The 24,023-nt window shown below is 31.8% G+C and overlaps 3 protein-coding genes across 6 annotated transcripts; all 3 read right to left on the bottom strand.

Moving 5' to 3' along the window:
- Nucleotides 1,693–4,415, bottom strand: LOC107645424 (UBP1-associated protein 2A). The gene is made up of 6 exons (XM_016349439.2): nucleotides 4,214–4,415; nucleotides 3,987–4,107; nucleotides 3,689–3,832; nucleotides 2,968–3,164; nucleotides 2,780–2,855; nucleotides 1,693–2,310 (listed from the first exon to the last, which is right to left on the bottom strand). Exons 1-6 carry the CDS (start codon nucleotides 4,336–4,338, stop codon nucleotides 1,972–1,974), a joined length of 1,002 nt encoding a protein of 333 aa, XP_016204925.1. The 5' UTR covers nucleotides 4,339–4,415; the 3' UTR covers nucleotides 1,693–1,971.
- LOC107647908 (protein PHR1-LIKE 1-like) lies at nucleotides 5,544–8,625 on the bottom strand. 3 transcript variants are annotated; one of them, XM_021103750.1, is made up of 8 exons: nucleotides 8,063–8,625; nucleotides 7,311–7,467; nucleotides 7,141–7,217; nucleotides 6,982–7,021; nucleotides 6,762–6,819; nucleotides 6,121–6,193; nucleotides 5,890–6,010; nucleotides 5,544–5,770 (listed from the first exon to the last, which is right to left on the bottom strand). In XM_021103750.1, exons 1-7 carry the CDS (start codon nucleotides 8,441–8,443, stop codon nucleotides 5,906–5,908), a joined length of 891 nt encoding a protein of 296 aa, XP_020959409.1. In that variant the 5' UTR covers nucleotides 8,444–8,625; the 3' UTR covers nucleotides 5,544–5,770; nucleotides 5,890–5,905. The 3 variants fall into 3 exon arrangements, with proteins under 3 accessions (XP_020959409.1, XP_016207444.1, XP_016207445.1); XM_016351958.2 differs by having other exon boundaries at nucleotides 5,544–6,010; nucleotides 8,063–8,622; XM_016351959.2 differs by having other exon boundaries at nucleotides 5,544–6,010; nucleotides 6,121–6,190; nucleotides 8,063–8,614.
- Nucleotides 17,660–20,149, bottom strand: LOC107647907 (transcription factor HHO1). 2 transcript variants are annotated; one of them, XM_021103749.1, is made up of 7 exons: nucleotides 20,060–20,149; nucleotides 19,057–19,510; nucleotides 18,800–18,971; nucleotides 18,591–18,710; nucleotides 18,284–18,350; nucleotides 18,120–18,189; nucleotides 17,660–18,028 (listed from the first exon to the last, which is right to left on the bottom strand). In XM_021103749.1, exons 1-7 carry the CDS (start codon nucleotides 20,074–20,076, stop codon nucleotides 17,900–17,902), a joined length of 1,029 nt encoding a protein of 342 aa, XP_020959408.1. In that variant the 5' UTR covers nucleotides 20,077–20,149; the 3' UTR covers nucleotides 17,660–17,899. The 2 variants fall into 2 exon arrangements, with proteins under 2 accessions (XP_020959408.1, XP_016207443.1); XM_016351957.2 differs by lacking the exon at nucleotides 20,060–20,149 and having other exon boundaries at nucleotides 19,057–20,047.

Genomic DNA, 24,023 nt, shown 5'->3' with positions numbered 1-24,023 from the left:
TCTAAATTATAATTTAGTATATCTTAAATAATACATGAAAAAATTATTAGTAATTCTGTATTTTGTCTTAACTTTTTTTATTTCGATGCTTTATTTTATTAGATATTATCAGTATTTTTTTTGTTCACCATTATTAATTTTGTTTTTAAGTGGTTTTTTAATTCCTTAAGTTCAACCTGATTTTTATAAGTTTTATGATTTTTATTGTAAACTTAAATTTTAAAATTTGCCTAAGGCTTAGGCAAACTTTATACAGTTTTTTAAACAGTTCGTCTAAGACCTCAACGAATTATGTGACATTTGCTAAAGTTTCTCTAGAGTTTGGGCAAAATTTTTCCAAATTTAAAAAAAAAAAAAATTTCTCAAAAATAGAAATAATTTAATTTGTTATAGCAATTAATATTTTTTTATTTTATTATTAAAAAAAATTCCATATCTAATCGAAAGTATTATTTTAAAATACCATGCAAAGTTATAGACAATTTATAAATAATAATTTCATCAAATAGTTTGTGGTTTTATTTTAAAAAGTTAGTAACCTTGAAATTAGGGGTGTGCATGGGCCGGGTGAAACCGGGTTTGGTGTGACCCAGACCCGACCCGAAATATATACCGGGCCTATTTTTAAGACCCACATTATATTACCTTGATACCTTCTTGTAAGTTAGCATGTAAAAATATCCAAATTTCTAAGACTCCAATCATTATTTGACATGGTAAAATTCACTTAGAAATATATACTAAGAACCAACTCTTCTCTAAAATTAAAGCATAACCATAATCAATACTAATATTGCCTAATAATACCAAATATTTAAATCAATACAAATAACACAATATTATGCATTAGTCTAAAGTCTTATGCATTTTAAACATAAAATATTAACTTATAGTCTTATATATAATGACTAATAACACAAAATATTAAGGTTTACAACACTTAAATTTCACATAATAATAGCCATCATCCATCACTAATAACCAAGGTAGAAAAAATCGAGATTTTACGTGAAATCGAAAAAGTAAATAAAAAACGTAAAACGTAAAATCTTAATAAGATTTAAATCGTAAAATCGTCAGACTTAGTACAAATTTCGTAAAATCGATAAACTCATTTAAAATCGTAATATCGGAAGATTTTAAGAGTTAAATCGAGATTCTAGCTACTATGCTAATAACACAAAATATTAATTATATATGATGACCGGGCCACCGGGCCGATTTCGGGTGACCCGAGCTATGGCCCAGACCCGACTCGAAATTATGACCGGGTCTATTTTTGAGACCCATACCCGGCCCTAAACCCGATGAAATCACACCAAATTAACCCCTAAAGTGTTCGGAACCGGGCCGGGTCTTCGGGTCGGGCCGGGCCATGCACACCCCTACTTGAAATGCAGCAGGGAAAAATAAAAGTGAAGAAAAAAAAAAAAAGTAGTATCCAAGCATTTGATACTATAATTTGCTTTGACTGTTGGACAGTTTCTAATTGTACAAATACCACCTGCATTTCTCTCTGTATCTAATTTATACCACAGTTAATTTCCCTTCCTCCTCAGTTTTCTCTCACTTCCTCCTCAGTTTTCTCTCGGTATAAGTAATCTAAATGAAGGCTTGGTCAGTTGGACTCCTTTCGACTTCACCTAAAACCATTAATCTACATACCAGAATTTTGTATTTGGCAAAATAAAACCATCGAAATGTTTTTCATTCTATAATAATCAATAAAGTACATAAAAAATGTTCTAATCACAGGAGTACCTAACCAAGTATTACAACTTACATGTAAAATGTCAAAATCCTACCTAAGTGTGGCAAAATGGCCAAAAAAAATTTTTTATAATAAAACAAGGAGAAAATAGAGCATTACATATAACCAATGATGCTTTGACAGCTTCTAAGGGCTAATTTGGACTGAAGAGAAAAGAAATAAAAAGGAAAAATAATATCACCATACCCAATTTGATATACTCATTGCTTGGGATAGTAATAAGGGTAGTTGTTCATTGCCACAGGTTGGGTTGGGATACCAAGTTGATCTTTCTTTGCAAAAGAAGTTGGATAAGGAACATGTCCTTGAGCTGCATAAGGAGAAGGTACACTGGGAGGGCTTTGATAAGAAGGGTATGATGCTATAGTTTGTGGGTAAGTGTAACCAACTGGCAGGGTAGTACCAAGATGAGTTTTTCCAGGTTGCACATATCCTGAGGCCATAGGTAAGGCTGCCATTGGAACCACTCCTGGGGAAAATGATGTCTGGCTAGTTTTACTCTTGTGCGAATCAGCATATTTTACTATTATATTCCTTCCCTGCCATCAACCAAAAATAACAAGACATGGCAACAATACTTACATACAACATGAATTGCAGGTATAATAAGAAATTCAGCTAACAAGGCTAGGTGAGCTAGGTAATTAATTTACAATGCAAGAAACATCAAACAGTATGAACTATGGTTACTAATATGCATGTATGGAATATTTTGCTCTCTCTTTTTTCATACAAAGAAGAAAAAAGCAAGTAAACTTGAAACAAGAACTCTAAGGCAAGCAAGGAGTACTGTAGCAATAAGATCAATGTATAGTATAGCATCTCCAAAAAGAAAAATAAAAATATATAGTATAGCATCACGACATAATCATGATGATGCCTTTCCTTCTAGAATCTTATAACAATTTTGATGACTTCCTTGTTACAACTCCAAGTTGGAGCCAAAAAAAAGTGGGTTGTACTCACAGCTCATCTAAAGGTTGATAAAACATTAAGGTATTCACTTACCCCAAGAGTCTTTTGTTGGTCATCGATGGCCTTCTTTGCAGCTTCTGATGTCTTGTATGTAACGAAGCCAAAACCACTACAATGAGAAATTAAACAATAATAATACAGGCTAATCAGGTAAAACAATGTTGGTAAAAAAATTAAACAATAGCATATTGTATGCAAATAAAGCATTTCACTACTTTTACCGTGATTCATTTGTATCCTTGTCATATGCAACTGAACCTTCCTCTATTTCACCATGCCTTGAAAAATAGTTAAGCAGCATTTCACTCGTGACTTCGGGCGATAAGCTACCAATATAAAGCTTCCTCTGGGCAAGATCAGGAGCACTACTTGATCCACTAAGTCCTTCACAAGCCAGATTACAGACGGCCAATCTTCCCTGAAAGAAAAAATCTTGTCAACAAAGGGATTAAAAAAAAAAAGAAAAGGAAATTTTAACAACTAAATTACAGTCCAGAAGAATGTAAACAAAGGCAAAAATTAAGCAACGGCATGTGTTATATCAGTTCAGAAATGTCTCTTAGTAAAAAGTTTTTCAGATTGGGTTTATCTATCTTGTACCCTTAGGACACATGTTAATTGAGAAAAGTTTTATTGAAAATACAAAAAAAAATTAAGTTTTCAATGCATTTGTTTTACATTTATTAAAAAAATTAAAAAAAAAAAAACCTTCCACTTAGCTAAACTCAAAGCTTACTGTTAATAAGTGAATCATCTCTAAACACCCCCTTTCTCTCTCTTTCCAAAAGTTAAATTACTCGAGAAAATTGCTATATGAAAAACAGAGATGTTTCAGTTTGGGGGAAAAGTTAGTGATGATATTCCGAAAAATAAATAGCAGATGAATGCAAAACTCAAATTGGATTTCTAAATTGAAAGCATTGAAAAGGGGCAAAAGCTTACATCAATTAACTTGCTAGGTGCTCTCAATGCTTGCTGAGTTGATTCCATGTACTTGTAAGTGATAAAACCATAGCCACGAGATTTTCCTGTATTCTTATCATGGATGACAGCCCCTTCCTCAATTTCTCCATGCTCTTGAAATGCCTGAAAATGTAAAAGCAAAAGAGCCATGTAAAAAGAACGAAGAAACAAGTGTATTTTACTTTTTGAGTGTCTTGGGTTGGCTCTAGATGAAAGAAGCAAGAACATGCATGAGTGCGTGACGCACAATACAAAACACAATGATGAATGCACTCACAACACGCAAGGTTTCTGACGTGGTGTTCCAAGCCAAGCCACGAACAAAAAGCTTTCGATGAACAGGATCAACACTCGCAATACTTTTTATTTCTTGTGCAATTGAAGGATATTGAGACCCTCTTTATGCCACAACATGCAAACAAACACATACAATCAAGTACACTATCCATCCACGCCTACTATTTGGTTGAAAATAATAGAATGAAAAGAAGGAAATTGACGCACAATTTAGCGAGAAGGTCGATGAGCTGAGCTTTAGAGAGGGGTTCAATGAGGACGCGCAGCTCTTCCTTTGAGGGACACTCACCATTTGCAGCCTCCTCCAGCTTTCTCTTCTTCAAATCTTCCATTTCCTTCTTTCTTGCACTTCACCTTCTTCGCCTTCGTAGTTCGTGTACCTCGTTTCCTTACCCACTCACTCGATTTGGGCCGGGCTTTCTTTTTTCAACTTTAAATAAAAAAAGTTTGGGTGTCCTGAAGTTTGACAAAAATTTTAAAAATATCCTTAAGTTTTATTTTGTTTCAATTTTGTCATAAAAATTTTTGATTTGCATCAAATATACCCCTAACGGCTAATTTTTCAAAAAATTTAAAATCAATTCAACAACAATTTCATAAAAATAACCCTCAATACAAGCAAATCAAGCATAATTTTCATGCATTATTGTTAGATTGGTCTTAATTTTTTTTAAAATTTAGCCGGTAGAGGTATATTTGACGCAAATCGAAAACTTTTGGGACAAAATTGAAACAAAATAAAACTTAGAGGTATTTTTGAAATTTTTATCAAACTTCAGGGACAAAAAGTATACTTTACCCAAAAAAATTTTATTTTTTCGGTTGTCCACAATCTTTCCAATTCGACAGTTCAAAGACCGTTGTATATCTGAGTTTCATTTAAAGGTCTGTTGCTGATTAATAGTTTGCTGCAAACACAAGGCGGAATTCAAATCCTGACACTTGGATAAGCGAACGAGTAAGTTGACTATTCTCGACCAACCCAAGTTGGTTTTAAAAAGAAGTTTTTATTTAAAATACAATGTTTTAACTTTTATTGGTTGTTAACCAAAAAAATCTTTTATCTTGGTTGATCGAGTGGTCAGATCACTACTAATCCACTTGTTTGCTTAAGTAAGTATCGACGATTCATGTTGCATGCAATAATTTATTGATCACGATAGACTCTTAAATAAAACTTGGATTTATGAAAAAAAATTAGCCACCAATATATTTTATGTATAAATAATTAAATACATGTGTGATTTAATTTATTTTTAATGTATATTTATATTTTAACACATATTATATACTAATAAATAATTTTAGTGGCTGATTTTATTATTCAGCTAGTATAGTCGGATTATATGTATTTTATATCATATTCAATTAACATTTGTTTATTGAATACACGTTTCCTTACCTAATATAAGATTTGACATCAAAACTGAATTTCAACCTTGAACATAGTTAATTCCTATATATACCGTTAAATCCCTGCTTAGCTTCTGTGTATATTTATAATTATTATACTTTAGGAAAAGTTGCTTCAAAAATATTCCAAAGATTATCATTCTATCATTTATAATCATTCTATACATTTATTTAGTTACAACCGGACCATACAATATAACCATGGACTCGGTGTATTAACTAAGATTAATTTGGCATCCAACTTCGATAATTATTATGCTAAAAATTACAAAATAGACTAATAAATTAATTAAACGTGTTTCCATAATTAAGCAACTACCATAAAAGGATCCGTCTCTCTTTCACATTTATCTGCAATCCAATAATATTGGTTATTGCATGAAAAAGCATATATATAGCATGGCCATATGGCACATAATTATAGAGGTGGCAAAATAGATTAACATATCAAAACAATTGACCCATCTCACATCAATGTCTTAAGGGTTATTTAATTTCTTTCCCACTTTTGTTTCTTTCTTTTTGTTGATCTAACATCATCTTGAGCTGCTCCCTTTGCTGTTCAATCAGCATTTGCAAAGTTCGTTGCATCTAATAAGCCATAAAGCAAAATAGCCTCGTTACAATAATAATTAACAATAAAATTAGGATACATGTATATGTGTCCAATGGCCACTTTTGCTCAAGTAATTGATGATTACCTCCAGTTGTTGATGAATACTCCTGCGGACCTCTTGTTGAAGTTGTTGTGATTCCTCAATTTGTATTTGTCTGCTAGAAAGCGAAGCAATCTATGACTTTATACATATATATAGTATGTTTATATGGTTGTTTGCAAAATAAAAATGCTAGGTGCACGTTAAAAATCTGGTATCAAATTAGTTATCATGTACTATATTTTTGTATAAATATATGTTGTTTAATTAATTTTATGGTTGATTTTTTGTTGTGCAAGTTGTTTTCAAAGTGAAGGGACTAGTAATCAAATGGATTAGGGGCAACTAATCCGACGATCAATAAATAAAGAGTGAATACCCGATCCGGCCCCTGATAATTACCTCGAAAGGACAACGAGGTCCCAAAAAAAAAAACATCCAATCTGGTGCTAATTTTTTTTTTGGAACTGATTAGCCTTTGTACCAAAAAAAAATAATATTGATTTTTTTTTTGTACAGGAACCTCGTTGTCCTTTCGAAATAATTGTCAGGGGTTGGATTAAGTTTTTTTTTGGTCAAAAACCTCATCGAGATAATTGTCAGAGCTCTTTTGGGTTTTTCTCATAAATTAAAAGTATCATAGCAACACATAACTAGGTTGCTGTAACTCAGTTGATCGATCTTACATTTTGTGTTGAAGCTGATGAGTGACATCTGTTTTATCTCCTTCCTCAAATGATCTTTCTGATAGTCAAGACAGTACATACTCGTCACATACATGTACATAATTTACACTCATCAGAATATGAGTATTACGTTTAATTCTTAAGTGTTCTCAAGAAATATGTAACAATTAGCACATTAAAATTGTTGAAAACAATAAATAGTATCTTATTAGTTAGTTACCATGTGAAGCTTTGTGGTGCCATATTGTAGACCTATATTTCTGCAAGATAATATAAGTATATAACTAATAGTTAGTTTAATAGCAAATGAGGTACATAACATATATAGAGCAATAAACACAGTCAAAACTAAAAATAATAATAGTTTGAATGAAATTACCTGCAAGTGACTTTTAATGTGTGTAATTGACAACAAATCAGATTTCATCATATCTAATATAGCCTTAGGCTTTGCCTCTGCCATGAATTAACCAAGGAATTAATAGTAAGAGATATATAGATAGAAGAAGAGATTTTAGTTGCTGTATGTGTTGAGAATTGTGAACTTACTATGCGGACCACCGAGTCTATTAACAACGGTCATGAATGGCTCATGCAGATCTTTGGTCCATCTTATTCTTCTTTTAATCGATGATGACGATGATGATGATGGACCTCTCCTATAACCACAGTTGCTAGAACCACTCACATAGCCTTGCTTTTCTGTCTTTGACCATATATATAGTGTGTGATTAGTGAATGAGTTCCCCTAGGGAAATAATAGACTATTCTAGAATAACCATCCGAATACTAGAGGAAATAAACATTTTCTCAAAATTTTAAACTGATTTTTGGATTCACTAAAAATCGAACTCTTGGCCTTTCGGATCTATAACTTTAATGCCATGTCATGATACCACTCATCCCAAAAGCTTCAGCTGATGGAAAAAGGTAACACTAATGATTATATCTCTAATACTCCCTAAACTTCCATTTCCATTGGCTCCTCATACTTTCCCTTAATGAATTAATTTGTTAGAATACTAACTAGATAATTAGTTGTGCAATTTGTCAACGAACTATAACTCAAATGGCATAATCTCCCCATACTCACCTAAAAGGTTGTGGGTTTGAGTCTCCTTATCTTTATTCTAACGAACTAATTCACTAATCAGACACTATAACAGAATTTATTCACATCAGCACTTTCTAACTAACTAATATTTAATTCAAGAAATCATTATGTAACTTATTCAAGTCATTAATTTCTACTAATGAAGGAAAGAAGAAAAGGAGGTAAATTTATAAGAAGTAATAAGAACCTGATTTGTTTGAAAGCAAATCTGAAGAGGCTTCTCATGATGATCTGTAGCATCATATTGATCATGATCATCACCAATGAGTAGTTTATTACTATGAACATGATGTTGTTGTGGATAGTGTTGATGGAAGATTAGCACATCATTAGCAGCAACATCAGAGTATGAAGAAGGAATAGTGTTGCATCTTTCATAAGAGGAATAGCTATCTGCACTACTACTGCTAATACTAGAAGACTCAACTGCATCAACAACTGTTCCTGTTGTTAATGGAAGCTCAAAGTTCCAAGCAGAAGCAGGAACCTCATCATAATAGGGCTCATAACTACTCTGACCTTGTTCCCAGCACTCACCACTACTACTTCCGTACAGATATTGGTACATGCTTCTCTCTTTCTCTCTCTTTTGCAAATGCTATAGCACTTGGTTTATGTGTCTTCATCTCTTCATTTATATCCCCAAACAAAACCTTGTTACTAAAAAAAGTAATTTATATCTCTCTGTTTCTCTTCTTTATTAATAATGTATGAGGACATAGCTTTGTCCAAGTGCATAGAGAATTTCCGAATGTACAAAGACAATTTTCTTGTCTCAATTCAAACATAGCTTGTGGTTAGCTTCATAGAGATACCAATAGTCACCTACATCATATATATATACTATAGTCTTAGCTTATTTTATAAGAGATTCACATATACCACTTGTAATTGTTTAATCAATTTTGTGACATTGTGACTCAGCACAAACAATGCATTGAGTTAAGAGCCTCCTATTTAAAACAAGAAGGAGAAAACAAGAAAATTATTAAACTGCATAATAACGTAGTATATAGTGACATGGGAACAAGATTCCTGACCAATTTAGGTCATGTTTAATGTTTCCTGTTCTTGTTAATTAGTTGTTAAGATAAAGATTCTGTATTAATTAAATAGGAATAGGAATATATATGTATTTATATCGACATACAAAAGTGGAATCATGTCCAATAATTAGCTTATTTATTAGGTTATTTTAATTCATTGAAAAGTTAATTATTATTTCTTCAAATACTTTTTATTGGTTATAAAATACCAATCAAAGTATCATTATTAAATTGACGTGGAGCCAACGAATGGTTACATTTGAAAATATAAAAGAAGAATCTAAAAAGAACATATTTCATCATTTTAATGTTTGTATCATTAAATTACTTATTCCAAAAAAATAAAAAAATATAGATAACCAACTGTGTAATTAGAAATTGATTAAGTAAACTTAATTAAAAACTATAAAAATCTTCTTTATACATTTGTAATACAAAAAATTCAAAAAAATATTAATTTAGTATGAAAAAGAAACATCTATATATATCAATTTACCTTTATTAAGACGAATTTCGAGAGTTTATTAGAGAATTGACAGAAGTTGGCTAAATCCTAGTTGGTTCCCTAGCAAAACTCCACAAAAATTGATCATTACAAAAGATAGTAATTTACAAATAAAGGAAATTGATAAAAAAAAATTAAAAAAATATTTGTTTATAAAGCATAATCATAAAAAAAATTCAAGAACTCTAATATTATTTTTGGTATTTTTAATTGTAGATAAGATTGAATGGTAAAATTAGTAAAATGTCAATTAATTTTTTAATTTATGAAGTAAACGCAGAAGCTAAACGCAAAAGCTATAATTTGTTGCTTCTGCTAAATGGGAGTTCAAATCTCACGTTTAGAAGAAAAAAATTAGCCAAACAAAGATGACAGCATTAAAGAAGATTGAATGTGCTTTTTGTACTTTCAACGTGTTTACCAAACACACCCAAAGTTATTTTTGTACGTTGGCTGGTAGAACTTTTCTTTGTTACAAAAATCTCAAACTCAAGATCGAATTTCTTTCAATTCCCAATGTACAACTTGAAAGCTTAGTTCTTATTTTAACCTGTTTCACTTATCAGTGAAGTCATATTCGAAAACCTTCACCCATCGAACAAATCGAAAGAAGGAATAAAAGAGTAAAAGACAGTCTCATACTAGAATTAGATCACTTTGTAGTTTTGTACCTTTATATACGTAATGCTGGAGAGAGGCAAAAAAAAAATAGTCAAAATTTATATTTAATCTTTATTAATTGTTATAATAATTAATGAATGTTAAATAAAATAAATTCTGATTATTTTTTATTAATTTAGTTTAGTTACCAAATATTTTTGTTTAATATATTATTTTACACAAAATTAAAATTCTCAATCATCATTTTTCAAATAGAAAAATTTTTTGTTATTTATAAAAATAAATATTTTTTATTATTTTTGCAATTTTAAAATCTTTAAAATATTTTTGTCGATCGATATTTAAATTTTTCGAAATATTTTTGTTGGTTTACTCTTATTTGTAATACGTGGACACATTCATCCGGCAACGCTAAAAGGGGGAAAAAATATCAAAAGAATACTAATTGAGCATTAAAATTTAAAAAAACTTTTTTATAATAACATATGGTTAGCATGTCAATATCATATTATTGACCTCCATGATATACAAACTGCGCTACTGTCTACTTGAGGGCACCAACGGGATAAGATTCATGCAAAAATTAATAAATATATATCTAAAATAATAAGAATAAATGTCATTTTCGGTCTCTATTTATTTGTTTGATGGACTTTTCACTCCTTAAAAATTTTAAACACTCAAATCGGTCTCTATCTACTTTGATATATGTACGTTCCAGTCCTTAATTAGGGATCGAAAAGGACATTTATTCAAAATAAATAAGAACTGGAACGTACATATATCAAAGTAGATAGGAACCGATTTGAATTTTAGATTTCTTAAGATAGTAAAAAGTCCATCAGACAAATAGTTAAGAACCGAAAAGAACATTTACTCAAATAATAATAATCATAAGAAAAATGGTGAAGAAAGAGAGCGATACAATCTCTTTCATGAATTTGATTAAGTTTCATAAGTTGGCACTTTAGGAAAGCCAAACTATAATCATCATGAAACAACAGAAACATGTGGTTTAATTCATTATAATATCCTGAACTGTATTTCGTATCGGACTTGCTAATTTGCTATGCCCAAAGTCATTGTAATTAATCTCTAAATAAATTTACAAATGTCAAACAATAAAGTAAATTATTACAATTTAATTAGCACCACAATACAAGCGAACTAATGATTGCATGTAGCATATATATCATCCATGCTAAATGTAATAAAAAGTCAATCCTGAAATCAATCATTTATACTAAATAAACTCTGAAATACAAAATATATATTTATAATGCTATTCGTACATTAAAATCAGTCACTAATATATTTGTATATAAATACATGTGTGATTTAATTTATTTTTAATATATATTTATATTTCAATATGTATTTTATATTGGTAATTAGCTTTAGGCTATAGTATTTTTGTATATATATCAATTATGCTATGCATACATAAAAATTCAACTATTAAATTAATCATTAATATATATACTGTGAGAATAAAAGAAAGACTAAGAGCAAATTTAGGGAGTAAAATAAGGTTTACAAGGACTTTTAATAGAAAAGAACTTGTAGGGAGTTTTCATAGGAGGATTTTATTCTCATTCATTAAAATTATAGCATAGATGATACTATATATATTTCTGTAACAATGTAGTTGAAACATCATCAAAAATAAGAAAGAAAGTTAATTCACATCCTATTTTCTCATATTGGCTTTGTTATAGTTAGTGCATTATTGTGGGTAGTATTCAATTTCATATTACTTTCTATCTATTAGAAGTCAAAATTTCGCTGCAGACTCAACAATTGGTATCAAGAGTCAACATTATATTATTCATTATTTGAGTGGTAAAATTCAATTTTGAATATAATGGCTTCTACTAGCAGTAATGTCAAAGTAGGCAAATATGAAATCGAGAAGTTCAATGGGAAAAATGATTTTTCCTATTAGAGGATGCAGATGAAAAATCTGCTTATATCACAAAAGTTACACAAGGCACTAGCGGGAAAAGAGAAAAAGCCAGAAGGAATGAAAGATGAGGATTGGGAAGAATTAGATCTTGAAGCACGGGCTACAATAATCTTATGCCTTGAGAGGAATGTTGCTTTCTTGGTGAACGAAGAAGCAACTGCAGCAGGCATCTGGTTAAAGTTAGAGAGTAACTTCATGACAAAGACTCTAACTAACAGGATCTACTTAAAATTCAAATTGTATACATGCAAGATGGAGGAAGGCACCTCAATCCGAGAATATATCAATAAGTTTGATAGGATCATATCAAACTTAAAGGATATAGATGTGAAGGTTGATGATGAAGATCAGGCACTCATATTGTTACTTTCATTACCGAAGTCCTATGAAAATCTGGTGCAGACATTGATGTTGGTGGGTGACACTCTGACCATGGATGAGACGAGGGCATCACTTTTAGCGGATGATCTACGTAAGGTTGCTACAAGTGTAATGTCATCTTCAAATGGAAGAGAGTATAATGATCAAGCACAAGAATTATTCGTGGCTAGAGGAAGGACTAATGAAAGAGGAAAAGGTAATAAGCGTGGAAAGTTTAGGCCAAAATCTAGACCTCACGTGGAGAGAACATGCTTTAAATGTGGTGAGACTGGACATTTCAAAGCAAATTGTCCAAATAAGAAGATAACTTTCAAAAAATAGAACAACGACAACCCAAAAGAAAAGCAAGAAGCAAGCTACGTCTCAAATGATGAGGAGGATTGTTACTTTGTAACAGAACAATCTTATGAAATCTTCGATAAGTGGATTCTTGATTCAGGATCCTCTCACCATATGTGTCCAAATAGAAAGTGGCTTACTACCTATGAAAGCATAAATGGTGGCACAATTTTAGTGGGCAATGATCATGCTTGTAAAATTGTGGGGTTGGGTACTATAAGAATCAAGATGCATGATGGAGGAGTAAGAACCTTAAAGGATGTGAGGCATATTCCAGACTTGCGAAAAAATCTTATCCCATAGGTTTGTTGGAGAAAATGGCTGCAAAATAGTTGCAAAAAATGGGGTACTAAAAGTTGTTCGTGGTTCTTTAGTAGTGATGAAGGAAATTCGTCACAGTAATCTTTATTCTCTTTTGGGGACAACAGTCACAGGTGAGTTAGCAGTTGGAATCGATGGAAGTAGAGATCAAACAAATTGCATAAGAATATGGCACATGCGGCTTAGACATATGTCAGAGAAAGATCTATCATTGCTTTGTGGATAAGGTTTGCTGAAGAATATGAAGAAACCACAAATGGAATTTTGTGAGCATTGTGTGTATGGAAAGGCACATAGGGTGAATTTTTCTACAAACAAGCATAAAAGCAGAGAACAAGCATAAAAGCATAGGATTGTTAGACTACATGCATACTGATGTTTGGAGCCCGGCTAAAGTTACTTCCAAGGGTGGTTCCAGGTATTTTGTTATTTTTGTTGATGATGGTGGTATCCGGATCGTAGATCAATCTTGGAGAACACGCCAGCTCCCTGTAATTGGTCCATCAGGTCATCAATCCTTGGCAGCGGATATTTATTCTTCACTGTAACCTTATTCAGCTGCCTATAGTCAACACATAAGCGCATGGTTCCATCTTTCTTCTTCACCAATAATACTGGCGCACCCCACGGAGATACACTTGGTCGGATAAAATTCTTACCCAACAGATCCTCCAGTTGAGACTTCAATTCGGCCATTTCTAGAGGCGACATCCTGTAAGGAGCACTCGAGATTGGTCCGGCCCCAGGTACTAAATCAATAGCAAACTCAACTTCCCGTTTCGGTGGAAATTCATCAATATCATCAGGGAACACTTCCGGAAACTCACACACAACTGGGATTTGTTCCAAATCTTGATCATCACCCGAAACACCCGCAGCTAGCAACAATATCCCCTGACATTCAGCCCCAGAACAGTTCACCATCATGGAATTCAAGTAGTAGTTATTCACTACAACCGGCCCTTCAGTGTCTTCAGGCATGAAATACACCGTTTTTGCCGAGCAATCTAATAGAACGCGGTTCTTGGATAACCAGTCCAATCCCAGAATGAGATCAAGACCAGTCATCGTCAAACAAATGAGCTCGACGCGCTGAGCGCGTGGCCGCGAACGGTGCGGCAATCGGAGCCCGGATGAGGAAGTTATGGTAGTTGGAAGGAATGGTGAGGGTTAGGTTTCTTCTCTTCTCCCCCTTGCTGTGTTTTTCGTTGCTGTGGTGAAATGGAGAAGATGAAGCTGCTGCTTCATTTATGTTAGGGGCCCGGTTGAACCCATGGGTCCGGTTTGGGCCCCGGTTCAACCGGTTCGGCCCTTCCGGTCCGATTTTGGGCCAAATTATCGAAATTGGTATCAAAATTTTCGTTTCGATGAGCTCTATCCTATTTTAATATTAGTTTTGTATTTTTAACTTTCCTAATTAAAATTCAATATATTAACTAATAATTTACCGATTTTAGCGGGGTTTACAATGATTATTCCAGGTATGTTTGGATTTACTTCCTCAAACATAAGAATGAGGTATTCGATACTTTTAAGCGGTGGAGAGCAATGGTTGAAAACCGAACAAGTAGGAAGCTAAAAACTCTACGATCTGATAATGGCACAGAGTACACGGATGGGACTTTCAAGGAGTTCTGTGACCGAGAAGACATTACAAGACACTGGACAGTTAGAGAAACACCACAACAGAATGGAGTCGCCGAACGACTGAATTGTACGCTACTTGAGAATGCAAGGTGTATGCGCTCTAATTCCGGGTTAGGCAGAGAATGGTGGGCAGAATCGGTTGCTACAACTTGCTACATAGTGAATCGATCCCCACATTCTTCTCTAGATGGAGACACACCTTATAAGATGTGGTCAGGGGAACATGCAGATTACGAGAAATTCAGAGTCTTTGGATGCACAGCCTATTATCATGTCAAAGATAATAAGCTTGATGATAGAGCTAAGAAGGCAATTTTTTTGGGGTATCCAAGAGGAGAAGGCTATCGCCTTTGGAGTGTAAATGATTCTAAGTTTGTAATTAGCAGAGATGTTACCTTTAATGAACGATCTATGGTAGCTTTGTCTAAAGATATGGTGCCAGATGATGGTGATGTTGGAAAAACTTTAAATACTCAAGTGGTGGAGATAGAGTCTAAATACCAACAAATAGACTCTAGTAATGTTCAGGTGGAGCATCCTAATGCTACTCGAGATGACGCAAAGGATGAACTAGATCATGAGAAAATTCAACGAGAAAATGCACATGTATTACAACAGCAGCAGCAGGATTCTTTGGCATCTACTAGGCCAAAGAGGAATTATAAATTTGTTCAAAAGTTTGGCTCAGACAAGCCTTTGAGACATTATGGGCAGGTAAACTTGGTAGATTATGCACTCTCAGTGGAGAATGATGAGCCGGTCACCTTCAAACATGCTATCAAAGACAAAGATAGAGAAAGTTGGTTTGTCGCTATAGAGGAAGAGATGCAATCTCTTCATAAGAACAAGACATGGGATGTGGTCCCATATCCCGTGAAAAAGATTGCAATTGGTTGTAAGTGGGTGTATAAAAGAAAAGAATATCCTACTAAGTAAGATCGTACAAGATTCAAAGCTATGTTAGTAGCAAAGGGATTAGCACAGAAAGAAGGTGTTGATTACAATGAGATATTTTCTCCTGTGGTGAAACACACTTCCATATGGGTGCTTTTAAGTCTTGTCGCTCATGGTGATCTTGAGTTGGAACAACTAGACGTGAAGACTGCATTCTTGCACGGTGACTTAGAGGAAGAAATATACATGTATCAACCTGAGGGTTTCAAGGTTGAGGGTAAAGAAAGTCAGGTATGTCGCTTGAGGAAATCGCTATATGGATTGAAACAATCTTCTCGGCAATGGTATAAGCGATTTGACTCCTTTATGTTAAAACAAGGTTTTTCCAGAAGTAATTATGATTGTTGTGTATACATTTGTAAGCTTCTTGGAGGTGATTATATCTATCTTCTATTGTATGTGGATGACATGCTTATTGCCTCTAAGAGCAAGGTAGAGATAGATATGTTAAAGGTTCAACTTGGTAAAGAATTTGAAACAAAAGACTTGGGTGCTACAGAAAAATATTAGGCATGGAAATTAAAAGAGAGAGATCAAGCCAAAAATTGTTCTTGAGCCAAAGAGGATACATTGAGCGCGTCATTGAAAGGTTTGAAATAAAAAATGCTAAATCGGTGGTAACGCCGTTGGCTCCACATTTTAGGCTCTCTGGTAAACAATCTCCCATAACAGCAGAGGATAAGGCTTACATGGAAAATGTACCTTATGCTAGTGCAGTCGGTAGCCTAATGTATGCTATGGTGTGTATACACCCAGATATTTCACAAGCAGCCAGTGTTGTTAGCAGGTTCATGGCAAACCCGGGTAAAGCATACTGGGAAGCAGTCAAGTGGATATTAAGATACTTGAAAGGTACCATTGACACAGGTTTATGCTTTAGTGAAAAATCATGTCAAATCAGCAGCTTTGTTGATTCTGATTATGCTGGTGATCTAGATAGAAGACGTTCTACGACTGGTTATGTATATAAAATACAAGGTGCTCCAGTTAGTTGGCGATCGATGTTACAAGTTACAGTAGCACTATTTACTACAGAAGCTGAGTATATGGCAGTAGCAAAAGGGGTGAAAAAAGCATTGTGGCTAAGGGGTCTTCTAGATGATTTGGGGTTGAAGCAAGATTGCGTGAATCTGAGTTGTGATAGTCAAAGTACAATTCATTTGGCTAAAATTCAGGTTCATCATGCTCGTACCAAGCATATTGATGTAAGATATCACTTCGTGCGCGATGTTATAGAGAAAGGTAACATTTCTCTTATAAAAGTACACACAGATGAAAACCCTGCTGATATATTGACTAAAGTAGTGTCAGGAAACAAGTTTCAACACTGTTTGTAATTGCTCAATATTGCTTCATGTTAGGCATTACATGGAGAAATAGAGGAACTACGATTGGTTTGATCCTGAACAAGGGTACGTAGGCAGTCATTGTAAAAATGATGCAACCAGATATGAATACCACACTTTGATCGTCCAAAATTTGAGTAGATTTCAAATTGTGAACAAGGTGGAGAATTGTGAGAATAAAAGAAAGGCTAAGAGCAAACTTAGGGAGTAAAATAAGGTTTGCAAAGAGTTTTAATAGAAAAGAACTTGTAGGGAGTTTTCATAGGAGAATTTTATTCTCATTCATTAAAATTATAGCATAGATGATATTTTATATATTTCTGTAACAATGTAGTTGAAACATCATCAAAAATAAGAAAGAAAGTTAATTCACATCCTATTTTCTCATATTGGCTTTGTTATAGTTAGTGCATTATTGTGAGTAGTGTTCAATTTCATATTACTTTTTATCTATTAGAAGTCAAAATTCCGCTGCAAACTCAATATATACATATTAAAATACAAAAATACATATTATAACATATAAAACATCGTATATATTTATACATAAATTCATAATAATTATTCTAATAACTGATTTTTATGATGTGTACATAGAATTTTTGTACACATATAGGAAATCCTGCCGAAGAAGCTAGTAAGATCAAACTCAGAAAAAGAAAAGAAAAAAAGTTCTCCATTTAGAGAACTTAAAATACAGTATGAACTTTCTTATTCAGTAGTTCTAGTGTATGCATAGGATCTGATATACGATATAATACAGTATGTAAAGCACACTTCATATACGTGCCATGATTAACTATTTATTTTTTTTCTCCCTTAAGAAAAATTTGAAAAAACAATAACCACTTTTACATAGAAATTAATTAAAGGTATCGATCAAATGACTAATCTGAATTTATGTATCATCTTTGGTTATTATATTCTGACAATTCAAAAGTTCATTCGTTGCTTTTTGCTGCTCTTCAAACATTTTCTTCAACTGCCTACCTTGTTCCTCGATTCGCAGCTGCAACTTTCTCTGATTCTGGATCATAAAAAGAGCATTCATAATTAGAAAACTAACATTATAGTAGTATTAAGAGAAAAACATATATAATATTGATATATATATATACCTCTAGTTGTTCATGAAGAAGCTTTTGTGCATCTAATTGTTGTTGAAGTGCTTCTCTAATTTGAATTCCACTGCAAATTTCAGAAGCATTTAAAAAATATAACCATTTATATATCTCAGCTTAACCGTTTTATTTGGACTTTAGGCAAAACTAAGCAGCATTACCTCTTCATATCAAGATGAAGATGTTGATGTTGAAGATTCTCTATGTGGATTCTTTTCTCAGATTTCCCTGAAATAGGAAAATAGTATCATATAATTTGAAGATGAAAAGTGCTATATAGTCTCATTTTTCATCCAAAGCCTAAGTCTGGAATAAAATTCTGCTATTTTGCTTTGAAGATATGAATAATGATAAATATGGTTTTTTTTTTTCTCTGAATTGTGACTTCTTATACTTGAAACTACATAATACAGAAACATAAAAGAAAAAAGTGAACAATAATTAATAAAGGTAAAAAGATAAATATACCATTATGAATTGGGTCAGGCATGTACTTAGCAATTCTATATTTCTGCAAATGGCTTTTGACATGAAAGATTGTTAATCCATCTGAGTCCATCATCTTCAATACAGCCTTTGGTGTTGCCTCTGCATCCAATAGAAAATTCATCATCAAAATCATCTTCTATAGACTATAGAGTACTTGAAATTGATAAAAATCTAGAAAGTTAACTTACTATCAGCACCACCAAGGCGATTCACACATTCAACAAACTTTTCATGAAGATCCTGAGTCCATCTTATACGCGTCTTACTCGATATGGTTACCCCATTAGAAGCAGAGTTTGCTGATACACTTCCTCCTGAAGAAGGTGTTGGAGACCTATCTTGATAAGAATCAAAGCTCACCTGTTTAAAAGGTAAGTTATAAGATCCACAAGAACAAAACAGAACAAAACAGAACAAAACAGAACAAAAGGAAATGAATACATACTATATTATCTTGATTTCCTTTGTTAGGAAATGGTGAAGTCATGGCATCAGTGAAGAACTTCTGTTGGTGATGGAACTTTCTGGCAGGAAAATTGTCACATGGGATTTTGTTGGATGATCTAAAGCATTGATTTTTGGTATTGAATTGAGAATTCACCATTGCTTGCAAAGTGTTTGAGAGATCAAATTTGTCCCTTTGATACAAAGGGAATTCCAAATCATTATTATTATTATTATTATTCATCTTAGAGAACTGAGCCTGAGAGTGTTCATATTCTGCAAACCCCATGCAGAGTTCTGCTGCATAGAAGGCAGAAGCCGGCGACTCGAACCGGCTCATGATGGTGGCAGCAGGGCCTATTTGTGGCGGCAGTGGCGGCCGTGATCCTCCTCCAACCATGTTCCAACACTGTATGGTATCAAATAGTCCTCCTTGGCTTTGTTGAATCATTCCTCTGCAATAATCAATCTTGTTCTCATTCATTGACACAATAAAGTTTGAGGCTTGAGGTATAAGATTTGAATGAATCTAAATCTAATATCTAAATGTCTATATGGAACCATGCAAGGTCATCCATCACTTCTTGTATTGTTCCCAAAAGAGGATAAGAATGAAGATAATTAATTCATTGACATTATCAAAGTACATAAACATTAAAAATTAGTGGAATCAAACAAAGTGGTTTATTTTGTCCATTGTTGTTTTCATGCAGATTCAAGATGGAGTGCAAGGCTCTATTATTATTCCACTTGACTATTGCCTCCTTGGTCTTCTCGTTTCAAAGTTTTACTAGGAGCTTTGTTTAATAATGATTAAAACTATGTACTACTTTGATCATCTTAAAATTGGAGAATAAAGTTATCTGTAGTGAATTGAAGTAATGGGGTATATAGATTCAAAAGCAAGATATATTTAGACTCTAGTTTTGTTTTCATGTATGTAACTTTAACCTTAATGGGATTTCCATTACCGAAAAGTTAAAACACTTAATTAGCACATTAACCTTTCTTTTTTGGTCATATGCACTCAGATGCTAATTCTTTTGTTGCTGCTGTATCCATTTCTTTGTGAACAATAATAATGCTTCACAAATCATGTCTATCAAAAATATGAAATTGAGATTTTTTTTAATTTTAAATTAGTTTTTGAAGTTAAATTAAACACTCTTTAATTCCAATAAATTATTACCAACTTTTATATTCATAAAAGAGTATGCAATGTTATTTGATGTTAATGATGTTGATCTCATGACATTTACATATAATGACAAAATAATAGTTTTACTTTTCATGAAAATTGACTTCATTGAAAATATCCAAGGTTTTATGGTGCCAACAAACTTTATGTATTAAAAAAAAAGACATTTTATGGTCACTTACTATGTGTTTATCCAAGGTTTAGTTAATATGTATTTTAAAGATATTATTAATTAAATTTTTTTTAATAAAAAATATATAAAATTTAAATTTTTAATATATTTATTTTATATTTATTAAAAAAAGTTTCAAAAAACTTTTATTAATAATAATTTAACATGGGCCATAATGTTAGTTACCCAAATTTATATACTTGCCGCCCGGTATAATAACAAGAATAAATTAACTGGAAATCCCAATATAGTATCTGCCTTTTAAATGTTTAATCGTTGTTATCATAAATAGTAATAAAGTTTAGCAGTCCAACAAAGTTTAAATAGTATTAACTTGGTGGAAAAACAACAAAATAAAAACAAGTTGAACAGAATTAATTAATGGTAATGCTAGGTAGACAAAAAAACAGCAAACTTGCTTTATTTAACATTAATTAATTATCGCAACAATTAATAAATGTTAAACAAAGTAAATTATGGCTATTTTTAACTGATTTTCTTTGGTTACCAAATATTTCTGTTAATTAATTAGCTAGCAGGTATCTAGTTTCTTCATCAGTAGCATGACTTTTATCGAAAATGGCTGTAATATGAATTATGAACTTTTATAAAAATGTTATGACTATTAAATCAATTACAATTTATTTGTATACGAATATATGTGATATTTAATTTTAATTTATTTTCTAGTTTAAATTTAAATTTATTCTCCGTTGATTCTATTTTAGAATTCAAGTGTACATAAAATATACAAAACATGATTGCTCAATAAAAAAAATAAAAACGAAAGATTAATAGTCTTTTAGATATTTAAAAGTTAAGAAATAATTATTAGTGAAAATGCATATACCTATATATAGATAATTATTATTCACAAAATATATATGCAGGTAAAAACTCATGTGCAGTCGACTTCACGTGAAGTTGATAACTGAAAGCTATTAAATAAAAATTTAGTCAAATTAGTGAAATTATCTAACGACTTTCAGTTATAAATTTCACGTAAAGTCGACTAGTACTGCACCTGAGTTTCCACCGTATATGCAACTCTGTATGATTCTAGCTGAGTTTCCACCCTATATGCAACTCTGTATGATTCTAGCAGTTGTTACTTGTTACCAATTGAGATTCTACTTGGAAAATTCCGGAGTTTATGATTCCCATGCATAGTGATTAGTGAATACTAAATACTATATATAAAGATATAATCAATAATCGCATTATACAATAAGTAACAACTATTGTATTTTGTCTCTTACTACCAATCTACCATATATGCCAAATATAAATGATTTATTTTCTGGCATGCAGCAACCGAAAATGTCATTATCAAATTCAGAAGTGGGGGAATCAAATTAATGGGCTTAGCACGCAATGGGGTTAAAATTAAAGGATGAATAACAAAGCTTCATGAGAAAAAAGTTCACTATGCATGGACTAATTTAGAACTCTTAAATCCATTCAACCAAAGTGCAATTAAGAATTGAACTTAATTAATTTGTCTTCTTTATTGATGATGAAACCTTTATTATTATATAGCTTATGTTTATTCAAATGGACAAAATATTAATGTGGGGTAAAGTATACTTTTTGTTTTTGAAGTTTAATAAAAATTTTAAAAATACCTTTTAAGTTTTATTTTGTTTCAATTTTGTCCCAAAAATTTTTTATTTGCATTAAATATATCCTCGACGGGTAAATTTTCAAAAAATTTAAGACCAACCTAACAATAATACATGAAAATTATGCTTGATTTGCTTATGTTGAGGGTTGTTCTTATAAAATTGTTATTGAATTGGTCCTAAATTTTTTGAAAAATTAGCCGTCAATGATATATTCGATGCAAATCGAAAACTTTTAGAAAAAAATTGAAATAAAATAAAACTTAGGAGTATTTTTTAAATTTTTGTCACACTTCAGGACAAAAAATATATTTTACCCGTATGAATTTCCCAAAATGTTGCTGCCCAAAAAGACCAACCCTTGATATATATAATTGCTACTTTACTAATAAATCTCCTAGCCTCCTTTTTCTCTAGTGACTAAAAAAATTATACAAAAATTTACACAAATTAACAAAAAATTTTGCATAAAAAAATATATTAAAAATAACTATTTATATATCTACTTTTATTAAATTAAATTTTAGAAGAGATGGTTTCAAAACAATATTCAAATACTAACATTATTATTATTCAAATACACATGCTGCTTCTGATTCTTGGCATATACACCAATTAACTTTGGACACTACATATTGCTTTAATTTGCTGAATATGTATAGAATATATGCACTACTAGTCTACTACTGCGCATTCATAAATGTCTATTGTCTCTAGTACTACTATATTTTTCCTTCAAATTAAATTAAATATAATGATGACTAAATAAGGTACAGTAAATGTGGAGACTGGAGAGTATGAATAAGAATTAAGAAGTATCATTATTTCTGATCAGTGCCTTGGCCAGTTGTAAAGCTGCTAGCTAGCAACAACTTTTCTATTTTCCATCAATTTGTTTATTTAATTATGGTTAGCATTTTAATTAGAGTAGGATGATAACCAGATCTTTAAAGATTTTAATTTTGGATTTAATTAATCTTAAAAAAATATCAATTAGATTTTTTATAATAGTAAATAATGAACAATAAATAATGTGAAACAAAATGAAACTGTTCATGTATATTCTTTTGTTATTTTTTGAGTTTTTATATAATATTTATTGACTATTTTTTATATACTACGAACTAATCAAAATAGGTGAAATTTTATTTCAAAAATTATTATTTACGTGATGATTTTTCATAAATAGACACGTCACAGTAGTTAACACGATACATATAAACACTATTTTGCTAAATTTTACGCAATAAATTAATAGAAAGACATAACATGTCCATCGTTTACTATCATAAATGATCAAATTAATACTTTTTTTTTAAAGACCAATTAGTTTGACATCGAAATTTTTAAATACATAATTGTTGCTTTACTCTTTTAATTAAAAGAAAATAAAGAGTGGCTGGAGAGGATGTGGAGGTTCGAAAGGGTTCCATTAATTCTTTCTCACCTTATTCTAATCGATCATGCAAGTATATCTATTAAGAATTTAAGAGAAAAAACTTCCCATTTTCTAAACATGGTAAGCATCTTTTCCGCATTTAGAATTACATTATTTACAATGTAATTGTTATGATTAATTTGTTACATTTATATATGAAATGATCTAATAATCCAATTATTCGTTTTGTTTGAATATGGTTCAGATTAAGCTAAGCATTGACATGAACAGCCAAATAATGAATTAAACAACATACAAGCCATGAACCCAGACAAAGAAGCGAAAGTTATATCAAAGATATAAACAACAATGTAGGGTGGAAGACAACTAAAAAATTCAAATTGACAAGCAAATAATTAATAAAATAAGATTACTTAACTATCATCGCTTGCATCCGATCAGATATAGTTGTAAATCCACACTAAACAAAATAAACTGACCTTTTGAACCTTCAAGGGTCGTTTTTTAAGTTTCCTAGCCTTCTTTTTTTTGTTGGGAGGGGGTGTGGACTAGGGGTGTTTTTGGGGTGCGATTTTTC

This window comes from Arachis ipaensis, chromosome B06 (assembly GCF_000816755.2).
Source record: "Arachis ipaensis cultivar K30076 chromosome B06, Araip1.1, whole genome shotgun sequence".
Lineage (NCBI taxonomy): Eukaryota > Viridiplantae > Streptophyta > Magnoliopsida > Fabales > Fabaceae > Arachis > Arachis ipaensis.
This window is presented reverse-complemented; position numbering and strand designations above follow the sequence as displayed.

Coding starts and splice junctions, on each gene's coding strand:
- LOC107645424 (XM_016349439.2), bottom strand. CDS start 4,338: ATGGAAGATTTGAAGAAGAGAAAGCTGGAGGAGGCTGCAAATGGTGAG. Junction 3,165..3,688: donor CACCTAGCAAGTTAATTGAT/GTAAGCTTTTGC, acceptor TTTTTCTTTCAG/GGAAGATTGGCCGTCTGTAA. Junction 2,311..2,779: donor ACCAACAAAAGACTCTTGGG/GTAAGTGAATAC, acceptor GGTTGATGGCAG/GGAAGGAATATAATAGTAAA.
- LOC107647908 (XM_021103750.1), bottom strand. CDS start 8,443: ATGTACCAATATCTGTACGGAAGTAGTAGTGGTGAGTGCTGGGAACAA. Junction 7,218..7,310: donor TAGACTCGGTGGTCCGCATA/GTAAGTTCACAA, acceptor AATTCATGGCAG/AGGCAAAGCCTAAGGCTATA. Junction 7,022..7,140: donor ACATTAAAAGTCACTTGCAG/GTAATTTCATTC, acceptor ATTATCTTGCAG/AAATATAGGTCTACAATATG.
- LOC107647907 (XM_016351957.2), bottom strand. CDS start 19,539: ATGAATGAGAACAAGATTGATTATTGCAGAGGAATGATTCAACAAAGC. Junction 18,972..19,056: donor AAGGAAATCAAGATAATATA/GTATGTATTCAT, acceptor CCTTTTAAACAG/GTGAGCTTTGATTCTTATCA. Junction 18,190..18,283: donor CTTCATCTTGATATGAAGAG/GTAATGCTGCTT, acceptor TGAAATTTGCAG/TGGAATTCAAATTAGAGAAG.